The sequence below is a fragment of the Vipera berus genome, assembly GCF_964194415.1.
Source record: "Vipera berus genome assembly, chromosome: 1".
In the NCBI taxonomy this organism is placed as follows: Eukaryota; Metazoa; Chordata; class Lepidosauria; order Squamata; family Viperidae; genus Vipera; species Vipera berus.
Window position 1 is genome coordinate 164,676,463 of NC_138202.1, and position 12,441 is coordinate 164,688,903.

Consider the following 12,441-nt stretch of genomic DNA (forward strand, 5'->3'; position numbering starts at 1 on the left):
GTAACTACATAGAATCTGCATGTGACAATATTTGTAGATGTAGCTTTTCTCTGTACAATCGGCATACTGGAACAATAGCCAGTGACTGATAGGAATTAAGATGCAATTAGAACTGTGCCTTGTCTTAGTTTATTTTAACTTTGTAGAGCCAGTAAAATCCCCCCCCCATTTGTTCAACTGTGTCCAATTCTCAGAGACTGCCTTGCAGTTTCTAGGCAAGATTTTTCAGAATTGGTTTAACGTTGGCTCTTTCCTAGAGCTGAGAGGAGTGGATGGCCCAAATGCACCCAGCTAGCTTTGTGCCTAAGATGAGACTAAAACTTACTACACCAAAGTAGTTCAATGTAAGGATAGTTGTTTTTATTATTAAAAAGAAATATAGTATAATTTCACATTAATTGTATTTTATTTCCCATTCATTTTTTAATTCTGAAAAAATATGAAAATTTATTTTACAAGAAAATAATTAAAAACCAGCCAAAACGTTTGATAAATTTTCAAAAAAGTCCAGGCAGTTACAAATTACGACTGACATTATCTGTGTGTATACATAAACACACACACACACATCCCAAGAATTCAACATTTGAAATGTATTTTATAAATATGTACACATGAATAATGCACATACCATCTGTCAAAAGTAAGAATCATAATGAAATGTGTGAAACTGACTTATTCAGAAGGAACAATAAGCGATGGAAAATTTTGATATTACACATTTTATCAAATTTTGAGCAGTCTTAGATGTCACAAGTTGTCTGCCAGGACTGAACTGAACCCATTCTTTCAGATTTTGCAGCCAAAACAATGCCAGCGAGTGTACACAATGTAGGGAATATTTATTATAATTACTAGTAGTAATATTATTTGTATATTTTAATGAGGAAATCAAAAAAGATGTGAGGAGTTGCGGATAACTATAAGTGTATATTTTCTTCAAACTGAGAGATGGTAGCATATAAATTTAATAGATAAATTAAATAAAAGTATTTTATTACACAATTAATTAAAATAAATCACCTATTTTTATAATCTTTTAAACCTCACCTATTTTTACAATCTTTTTCTGTAACTTCAATTTCCTTTGCAAAGTTATCCTCATCCATAGCATTCAAAAGCTGGTGCAGCTTTTAGCCTACCCAGTTATGCAACTCTAAATTAAGGTCTTACAACTCCAAAGTGGAAACATCAAAAGGCCTCTAACTTTATTTATTTCATTTTTGTAGGTTTTGATTAATTTTCATGATTTTGAGCCGTCTTGCCTTATGACTGACATTTGGAATTGCTAAAAGCTATACTTAGGGAAGCAGAGAGGACCACAAATTCCCCCTGCCTGCTGATATATTGGTGAATAATAGAATTAAGAAGAGTCACAGGAATCTACTGTTAGCAGCTGAACTAAGTGTGTTTGGGAAACGTCAAAGATCTCCTAGAAATAACAAGGTTGAAATTAAATTCTGATCTTTCATTGTCAGTTTATTCTGCTTTTCCTTATGCATGCAGGTTTTCCCTTTAGCACTTTTATTTAGCTTTCACAATAACTGAATTTAATCAGTGAAAACCAAAGGTCTAGATTTCCCCATTAACAAAGCCCAAAGGAGATTATTACTTGTGACTACCACTTAAGTCAGACTTCTAAGATAATTTAATCACCATAATTATCCAATGATTATTCTAGATGGATGACCGCATCTGCATGAATAAAAACTGATTACAATTCCCAAAGATGCAGAATCAACCAGTTTAATTTTTTTCCATCGTGCTCTCTCAACCCTGAGGTTCTAGATTGCGTGCAGTCTGAGAAAGCTAAGCTTTTACAAGAAGATGTTAAGGAACTGGTTTAATTCCACAAATCCTTACTGACCTGGTATTAGGTGCCAAACCTCTTGGTGCCGCTGAACAGAGACAAGGGATTGCCATAATGCTCACATTCAGGAAGTGACCCTGGATTCTCTGCCATTCGTCTGTGCTGTCTAAATATAACATACCGTTATTAACTTCAAGTAATCCTAATTATGTTCTATGAGTGATTAAACTTGCAGACTTACCTGGTTTAAGTCTCCTTTTCTTCCTTCTAAAAATAATAATAAGTTAAAAATCACTAAAGGATGACTAAATAAATAAATAACACACAGCTTGCTTATCATGTTGCGAAAACAAACATCTAACACTGAATAAAAGAAAACAAAAATGTATTTATGAAAGAAAACCTTTAAATCCTTTATTAATCACATAATTTGAGTATACATTTCATTGTTGAAGTAAACAGATTATTTTTTATTAATATTTTAAGACAAAACATACTAATGGTAAATTACTTACAGCTTAGCAAAATCTAAATGAAACATAATTCCTTAATATTGCCTTCAGGTATATTACATTAGCCCTGTTAGGAAAACATTGAATGCAGAATCCAATCTAACAAACATTAGCAACCTTTAAATCATGAGTGTCAAACTCGTGACGTCACGTGACGTGTCGCGACATATTTCAACTTTTTTCCCATTGCCAGCGATGGGGTGGGCAGGATTTGGGTGTGATGCATCCGGCCTGCAGGCCGGAAGTTTGACACCCCTACTTTAAATGATATGAACCCTTCAAAGTTAAATTAACCAGAATTAATATTATGGACAAAATGAAGTTTTGCTTTCATCAACCTCTGAGTAGTTTACTTACCTATCATTTTCTTGTGCATCTTGCTGTAAATGCTTCAATGGAAGGAATGATATTTCACAATCTTCTGGTCTATGGACAGAACAAGATTTAGTTCCATACGAAGAAATATACAAAATGTATGTCAAGGTTTGAATATTGAACAGTACTGTATATTAGAATTTATAGTAGAATAACTGCAGGAACAGAAAGTATGAACCCTGTATGAATATAGTATTAGAAGACAGACTAAATCCTCAACAGAGTGAATGGAAAATGAATGAAAGGCAAGAAGATCTTGAGGTTGCATGGAGTAGACTGAATTATGTCCTACTGAACAGAAATGTGAAAAAGAAGGCTTGATAGAATAAAGAGATGAAAGAGGCTATAGATAAAAAATTAAGCAAATAAGACAGGCATGTCAAACTGCTGGCCCGCGGGCCGAATGCATCATACTAAAACCATGCCCAGCCCATTGCCAGCAATGGGGAAAAAGTTGCAATACGTCGTGCGATGTCACATGACATCGTGAGTTTGACATGCCTGAAATAAGAGAATAACTTCGAGAAGACAATGGAAAAGAATGGAATCAAAGAGAGCAAGGAACAGTTAAAAAATTAAGAGACAGGAAAAATGCAGAACAATTTTAATTATTTGGAATGGAAACATGGGGCTAAACAAGGAGCCCCAGGCAGAGTAAATGTAAAAAAAATATTAAAAATTATTAAATAGAATGAAAATAAAGTAAAGCAGTGGCAAAGGAATATTTTACAGATTTTTACAGGAAGGAGAGGGGTTGAAATAAATGCTACATTAGCACTCAAAAAATTGACACAAAGGAAATAATACTGTCAGTACACTAAAAAATTATAAGGCATGAATGTTTTTCATACAACAAGAAAGAGAGAAAGAGTTTGCAAAAAAAAAGTATGGGGGGCAGAATTCTGATTGGAAAAGTATTGGAAAAGTGACTGTGAGCAAAATTTGGGAAGTGCAGAGTGCCTTTATGTTATAGATCACGCCAGAGTTTTATGCTTTAGCAAAATCATTGAAAATCATACTGTATGAATGATAAAAAAGGAAGTCTGCAGGTTTGCTAATTTACAGAAAGTGCACGGTAAACTGAATGTTCTTGAAATATACGATATTTTGCAAGAACAGTATACAATAGAAATAATTAAATCTGTGAGAACGAATGGAATGCTTAGTGAATGACTCAGCAATGAGCAAAGAGCAAGACAAGGATGCAAAATAATCTATTATTTCATGTATTTATGGATAAATGTACAACAAACGCCTGTGCGTTAATGTTAGAGATGTGTTGATCAGGTATATAAAGGTATATATAAAAATGATACCGAATTGTTAGCTGGGAACACAAATGATTTGCAGGAAATATTAGAAGATTATGTGATGCAATCAGAAGCGATGTATCTAAAAATGAATGAACTAAAACCAATTTTCTCTTGCAGCGAATAAATACTTGTTAAACGTGGATAAACCGACTTTATATAAAAATGTGTTCTGCCCACTTTGTTGTACAGAAGTGAAAGAAAATAGTCCTGGCAGGACAAAACATTTTTAAAAAAAATCAGCTGAATGTGGTGGTGCAAATGGGCATTTAAAAACTATATATGGCAAAAGAAAAAAGTCGTTAAATAGGAGTTGGCAATGTCCTTTACAAAGGGGGGAAAGGAGAGGACTGAAGAAAAGGCAACCATGGTCTGAATGTTGGGGAAGGGAGGGTGGGCTGCAGAGACAGAAAGATATGGACGGTACTGTAAACTACATTTAGTTAGAATTGCTTTTTCTCATCTTAACTCCTGCCTTTTTTTTTTAGCTCACTACTTCTCACTCTGCATAACACCACTTACTGAAAGGGAAAGAGTCTGATGGCCATGGACGGGCAGATGGCTACAGAATGATTCCTTGACGTTAGCCATTAACCTATGGGGCAGAGATCCTCGTAAACACAGAGGTAAAGAGCTGACTGGCGAACAACAGACACTCTCCAAGACCCATAGAGAACATACTGGTGTTTATTCTTTCCAGTCCCTTGAGCGTTCAAGGGGTTGAAAACATAAAAGTGATCCGGCAGTCCAAACCAATAACTCACAGTTAACAGTCAAAATAAAATTACTAACCAAGAAACTAAGTGGATCTGACAGCAGCAGTTTGAGGATTGTTCACCTGCTCTCACACCAGCAGTGCCATTAATTGAACGGCCTCTGGTCCCTTCTTTCCCTCCAAGTCAGCCTTTCCAGCATGAGGAATCATCCCTCTTCCCTCTGCCTGGCGATGGACTGAGTCCCAGCCAGGAAGCACAGAAGGGTGGGGGAGTTTGTTTATGGAGGCCTGATCACCCAGCAGGTGCTTTCTCTGTAGGCTTCTCTTTGTCATCCTCTGGCATCTGCCAACTCCCTCAACCTTCTTCTTCTCCAACACTCCTCCCCCCCTCCCCGCTTTCTTCAGCCTTACGCTTAGTAGACACTGAATCTGCCGGCACTCGTGCTATGGTTTTCTCACAAGAAGGCTGCTGTTTTCTCTTCACCGCCATGTAAAACTGTTATTATACATTTTTCTAATTCGCTAAAACTAGAATCCATGTCATCTAACTTGTACCACATAATTGCTTATTCCTAGATTAAGGCAACAATGGTTTCAAATTCATCTTACTTGAGGCTTGCTAGGGTCTTGATTACAGCAAAATCTTTACGCTGATTGGGTGGAATCCAGCGATGCTTTTCAGCCAAAGCTAGAGTCCTTGATCCAAAGCCAAACATAGAAGAGAATCCAAAGCGAAGTAGCTTGATAGGGCTACTGAAGGTGCACATATCCACTGACTTTAGATGCCCTAAAATTGTAGCATTAATGTAAACGCACGTATACATATGTATGTGTACATTTTATAAGGGAACTCATTTCCTACTTCTATTGTTTGTTAATTACGTATATAGGGGCTGGAGGATCAAAAACCTAGAACATAATTTGTACAAGACACACAGTGATTTCCTGTGTTTGTATAAATCAAGAGGAGTGTACCACATGATCCCCCAAGGCACTACCACAGCACATATGGCACTTAAATGGGACACATGCACTGTCAATGAAAACAGCACCCAATACAACTGTCACATTGCAATAAATTAAAAGCAGCTATATAAATAAAAATAAACAAAAGCAGGGGACAGAGCATTCCAGAAAGCACGTTCCATCCCATAGAAGATCTTAATCATAATTTTGACAAATCTTGGGTATATTCCTTTTTATTCCATGTATAAAAAGCAAGGCCACTGGATATTTATTATTATATTCCTTTCTAAAATCTCAGATACCCAATATTATATGCAATACTTACCCAATATTATATGCAATACTTACCCAATATTATATGCAAGGTTGCTGTTTGTGTGTGTTGGATCCCATTCAGAGTATGTGCCAAAATATTGGTTGAACCTGTAAATATTAAAGAGAGAATAACAAAAATAAATAAATAAAGCAAAGTGAAACTTCTTTGTAGGAGAATGGATAAATTCTCTAAATCAGCATGAAGAATTGTTAAGCAAAATTTACAAAGGTAGAAAGATTCCCCGAATTAGAGTAAAGAAAGATTAAAGAAAGATTTAATAAACTATGGCTTGCTTCTGTATCTAAACATGCATTTTTATCAATGGCAGTTGTGAACTCAACAATCAGATTGTTTATTGACCATATCTTTTCTCAATCTTGACCATTTAATTCAAGTGAGGATCCAACTATTTAAAGCGTAACATTGAACTCATTCTTCATTTGTATTTTTATTTTGCAGATGCCACTATTAAAAACTGTTATTCCATTTTTGCACTAACTAAACCAATGAAATGCTGATTTTTAAATAACTACTTGGTAGGATTTGTTTTTCTGTTCCAAGATTCTAGCCTTGGGATCTTCAAAACAAGCCAAGTTCTGATTGTTTTGGGTAGAGAACAAGAATGAACTAAGTATAAAGAACCAAAAAAGTTTTATGACACTAAACAGAGCAATGATTTTGCAAATAAGAGTACTTAATAAAGTCAGGATAATTGTACTGAAGGAGTTCCAATTTGAGTTTTGAATTTAGTAAACTATGTTGTTAAGACCCCAGAAATCATAATTTAAGCAGTTTGGGCCTATTTATTGGTTTGACCTATTGGCTCTAAGTGAGCCAGCTATTGTTCATCAATTAAGTAAATAACACTTTACTGTGGTGCGTGAACAAAGTATTTGTACTTCTGATTCAAACCCTAACTAATAATTTCATATACTTTTCTTCTCTAAGCAAAGATTGAGAATTATATGTTACTAGATATCCCTTGCCCTATTGAGTTAACTTTTCAGAGATATTGCCTAACCTAACAGATCGTTGCCTAAAATGATCACAGGTGGGCAAAAAAGCAATGGGCACTGAGGAACATCCTTCTTCCTGCCAGCTTCCCCACTGAGTTTCCTTGTGGAAAGCTGCAGGGAGCATTGGAAATCTTCCCTCCCTCCCTCCTATTCCTGTTGGCTTCCCCATTTATTTTGCTTGTGGGAAGCTTGTAGGCAGTCAGTGGGGAAGCCAGAAGGAAGCTGCAAATCCAAAGCCAGCAGGCAGGTAAGTGGCTCTTGCCATGTAGGGGAGGGATTCAGGAGGTGCGTGAGGGGCGCCACATGAGTCAAGAAGGGTGTGTTGAGGGTGTGCAAGAGGTGCCATAGGATAGGGTGCACAGGGCCAACACAGGTCAAGAAAGGGGGGAAGGTTGCCGGGGTGTGTGAGAAGGGCCATCCAGGTTAAGGGGGGGGTGCATGGGAGGGCGTAGTTGGGGGGAGCATGCAGAGAGGTGGAGTGGACTGAGAAGGATGCTTGGGATCCCTCCCTCCCTGTTTTCCTATTCCTCTCCTTTCTTTCCAAACAGGCAGGTAGGTGGCTGCTGGTGGTAGGGGGAGAAAGCGAGGGATGGTTGAAAAATTCAAAATGAGCATCACAAATTGCAGCAACAGCCCAGCAGCACTAAAGCAGCCACAATTTCTCCAAATTTCATTCCCTTGGGAATCATGGATGCATTCTGTAAGTTAGCCCATTTGAACTCTCCCTATTAAAATTTAGAAGGTAGGTCATATAAAAAAAATCTCCCTCAAAATTCTAATTTTACGGTTCAACTCAGTTTTAGTCATTTTGCAAAAATATATGAAACAAACATTTTCCCCTTATGATACACTATTTCACTCAGTTCTTCCCTTATGATACACTATTTCACCCAGTTAAGCGTTACAGAAACAAGAGTTTTAGAAGTACATCAGTTTTATTTATCATTATAATTGCTATTTTGTTGATTAAATTTTATTTGGCACTGAAAAGATATTAGCATATAATAAATATTGATCAAATCTTTACAGTTGCAAGTTTTTATACTTACAATATTTGACACATAAATGAAAATAAAGGCTACTTACTCCTTGGGAGAATTAAAATTTTATTTCCCTAGTGATAGCTCTGGGTAGCAATATTAAGAACAACTTATTAATAGCTATCACAGAAATGTTTAATCTGTGGCACTTTTCTCACACCGTGTTCCAAACATATATTCTAAAGAGTGAGACAATCTACAATCTTTTCTGTTTAATGCTAATATTAACTTACTAACCAATTTTCATTCCCAAGAATACCAAACAGCAAGAGTAAAGACAAAAGTATCTATAGTTTATGTAAAGCGTGACTGATAAGGTACCAGACAAAAAATTGTGAAGGGAAATGTCCTTGGAAGTATAAGCAATCCTGCAGAACAATTAACTTAATTAACCAGACATCATGAATATTCATAAGTCTGTTAATGTGTCCCACATCCAAATAGATAAATGTGATGTAATGACTTCCTAGTCATGCATCTCTAAGAGTCTCATGAAAACTGCACCAACGCTATGATGCTTTCTTTACCCAAGCCATAATGGAAGCTAAATCTCATAACAATATTTTACTCTCCACAAATTAATTGGAAGCAGAAATACGTTGCAAACGAGTGGTTTAAAGCTGAAAGATTATATAGTCAATATATAAATTTCTTTTGTTTTATGCCAATTACATTCTTTTTCCCTTGTCTTCCTAATTTCCTTCACTCCTTATTCAAGTATATCTATTGAATTCCTTAGCTGTCATTCATATTCATATTTTATGTGAATAAAAGCTAAGGAACTAAGTACAGACAAACACTATTCTAAAAGGGCAGCAAGACAATTGTAGCCATCCTTCATCTGATCTCTTTTATTTTGTCTGTAGAATAAATTTATTTGATATACTGTAGATCTCAACTCATACAGACAGGTTTGCCGAAGTAAGTAGTATGTATGTCAGGATATACATATGGGAAACAACAATTTAGCATACACTCCCTATTAAAATTTAGGAAATGGGTGATATAAACACCTCCCTCAAAAATCTATTTTTACAGTTAAATTTATATTTAGTCATTTATGTTTTCCAAAAATATATGAAACAAAGATTCTAATACCAACAATTTTCAATAGGGAAAAAACTACTTTATAGTCTTTGGCTTATAGGCTACTATAGTCTACCTTGACTAAATTTAAAACAAACTTAAAAATTAATAGATGTATTATGCTCAACAATTTTTTTAAATTTTACTTCCTTCTTGCCTGACAAAAGTGAGAGAGCTTTTATTTGTGTCACATATCTATAACGACACAAAATTTCTCACTCACTCCTGATACACCTCTACTTAAAATACCAGTAACTAAAAAACATTAAAAGACAGAGAGTAAAATGCTGGAAAAGTGCCATCTCATTCTGTTTAGACCAATTTTCTACCAGCTACAAACAGGGTGTTTAATCAGTTACTTTCTTTCTTATAATTTACATAATTTCATGTTTCTCACCTACCGACCTCTTTACTCCTACTCCGAAAATACCTTTATCTGTCAATTGGAAATGCACAAAACAGAAAGGCATGTATCATCCCTCAGGAGCACTGACTTCTTTTCTCCTTGGGTATCATATAAGGAAAAGGGAGAAAGAATGGCAATCTTCTCTTTGGGTTAAAATTTTACTTTTGAACTGATGAAGAAGAAGCACATAGAAGGTTGCTTCTAAATCACTATTATAGGTGATGAGCGATATGAATTATCTGACACCTATTAATAGATTAAGCTGTAGAGCAGGGGTGTCAAACTGCCGGCCCGCAGGCCGGACGGGTCGCAACAAAACCGCGCCCACCCCATTGCCGGCAATGGGGAAAAAGCTCCAATACGTCGTGCGACGTCATGTGACATCGCGAGTTTGACATGTCTGCTGTAGAGAGACCTTCTCACAGTTGCACATGGATCTCTCCACGATTAACCAAGGTGGTTCAGGTGTGCTTTTTTTCAGAATTGTTCATAAAATGAAACAGAGACCGGTAAGTTTACTGCACTCTACTTCTATAAATGGTTCTTACATTAAGGGCAAGGACTGATTTTATAAGAACCATACTTAAATGTGCAAGAATGACAAAGAAAATAATTCCCATAGCTAAAGACTACTGAATTAACAAGCCAAGCCATGTATCATGGGTTCATCTGAAGCGAATAAGGAAATAACAGCAGAACAATATGCATTTTTCAAAAATCATAATACTGTACCTGTTTTCAAATCTAGTAGAGATTCTTATTCATGCAACCTTCTTCATATTAATAACTATGCACTCTTACCTGCTGGTATTATCCCAAGTGGAAGTTGTGATTTGACTGGTACAAGTGCATTGTCACAGTTCTTTCCAGCATCCATCTGGGCTCTAACCAAAAGGCCATGAGCAATCTCATTGACAGTGCCGTCTCCACCAACACAAACCACCCTACAAAATAATGAATTGTAAAATGACACATGTAAGACAATTTAGAGTCAAGCGTTAGATATTACTACAAATTTATTATCTTTTCCAGATAGCTTATTAGCCAAGTTTAATTTTTATCTCTACAAACTAAATAACTTCCACCTTGACTTTTTCTTATTAGTGAAATCTGATAAGAATGGTCACCCGATATACATTTTTTTAAAGAAAAAAATCACCCAACTTCCTCCTTTGAAATCCTTTTTTTCCAGTTTTCTCTACCAACAGTCTGCATTGCATCCTAATAATGAATTATATAAAATACCGTTCTCGTTATAATTAAAAGCCATCCCATTTGTAACAGTAATTAATTTTTCAAAAACTCATTAAGTATTTGTAAAAAGGCATTAATTCTATCAGACGAAATGCCTTAGACCACGTGTGTCAAACTCGATTGTGTCATGTGACATATCGTGACGTATCACATTTTTTACCTTTGCGGAGCCGGGGCGTGGCCTGCACAAGACGCATCCGGCCCACGGGCTGCCAGTTTGACACCCCTGCCTTAGACAACATATCAAATAAGAGTCAAGATTTATTTAGTAAGATACTTTTCTGAGCCCTTTTATTTCTGGAATGTTTTCCCTTTCAATAATTTGCCAAAAAGGCATGCAAACTGTATGGCATACTACTGAAAACATTTGCAGATCTAAGAGGATAGTGTAAATGAGAAGGAGTCAGATTCTGTTAGCCTTTTATTTCTGCAGACACTTTTGCATTTTTTGTGAACATAAGCTCTAATAAAGGGGTTCCCAACCCCCAGGCTGCGACCCACTATTGGGCCATGGCCTATTTGGAATTGGGCGAAATGAGTGGCTGGCTGGAGCGCACACGTGCACAACTTGCATGAGCGGTGGGCCAATGGGCACTCACATGCATGCATGCCGGCCCACCACTCATGCCAGCCCACCATTCACACAAGGGCTGCGTGCATGTGCACCAACCCACCACTCGCATAGCCCAGTTCCCTTCCCCTCCCCAGCCGGACCGTCAAGACCGTAAGGTTGGGGAACCACTGTTCTAATACGTTTGTTTGATGGAGTTTGTCATTCTTCTGATGAGAATATTTGATGTAATTCTTTTTGCGTACTAGAACTTCTGTATCAAAAATTGGTTTCTAACCAATTCTGACTTATAATAGTGACTATCTGGGGACATTCATGTGAGCCCATTTTTATTATTGCATGAGTTTTTAGCATTACATTTTATGACTGTAAACTACTTTGGAAGAACTTTAGCCCTTAAAAGCCAAGTTAAGGCCTGCACCATAGTGGTTAAGGCAGCAAAGCACCAGTGCTTCTCCAAGTTTACCATGCTGGCAGAATGTCATCTAGTGGCTCTGTTTAAGGTGGGCGTCACTGTATTGGAGAAGGATGGCTAAGATGACCCAACTACCTAGTAGCTCTGATGCTGGTCCTGCTTTTTCCCTCACGGTGCAGATAAATAGCTTAAGGGTCTCCCAAATTCATAGCTCTTACCTGATTACTGGATAGAGTCCATTGCCAGCTTCAACTGGTACATCAATTGCAGTCTTTGTTAGAGGAGGGTAAGGCCCTAACAACAAGACCCTCATTATTTCAAGACTGCATTACTTGGGGCAGCTTCTGAAGACTACCAATATAGGTAGTCCTTGACTTACGATCAGTTGCTTAGCAACCATTCCAACAGACCTCCTAAAAGGTACTTGCAACCCAGTTCCAAAGTTCGGATGGCTGACTGTTTTTGATGAAGCCCTATAGAGGTTGAATCCACCTTGTCTATGAAAAGTCTATTTTGAATTAATATTTTCTGTCTTTGTTATTAGCCCCGGAAGGCATGCTCTGAGGCTCCTCCCCTAGGAATGTCAGAAGGATGATAGGCCAAAGCAAGCCAAATCCATGGGAGCCCTTCCCTCTCCTGAATCTATGGA

At 36.9% G+C, this 12,441-nt stretch overlaps 1 protein-coding gene across 1 annotated transcript in view; it reads right to left on the reverse strand.

Annotated features, from left to right (window-relative positions):
- Positions 1-12,441, reverse strand: part of CERKL (CERK like autophagy regulator) — a 44,676-nt gene that overhangs the window by 3,404 nt on the left and 28,831 nt on the right. The window contains exons 5-10 of the mRNA XM_081334440.1: positions 10,354-10,496; positions 6,037-6,111; positions 5,332-5,509; positions 2,680-2,748; positions 2,052-2,077; positions 1,868-1,976 (exon numbers count right to left, since the gene is read on the reverse strand). Coding sequence (XP_081190566.1) covers positions 1,868-1,976; positions 2,052-2,077; positions 2,680-2,748; positions 5,332-5,509; positions 6,037-6,111; positions 10,354-10,496 — 600 coding nt within the window. The remainder of the gene's footprint in view (positions 1-1,867; positions 1,977-2,051; positions 2,078-2,679; positions 2,749-5,331; positions 5,510-6,036; positions 6,112-10,353; positions 10,497-12,441) is intronic.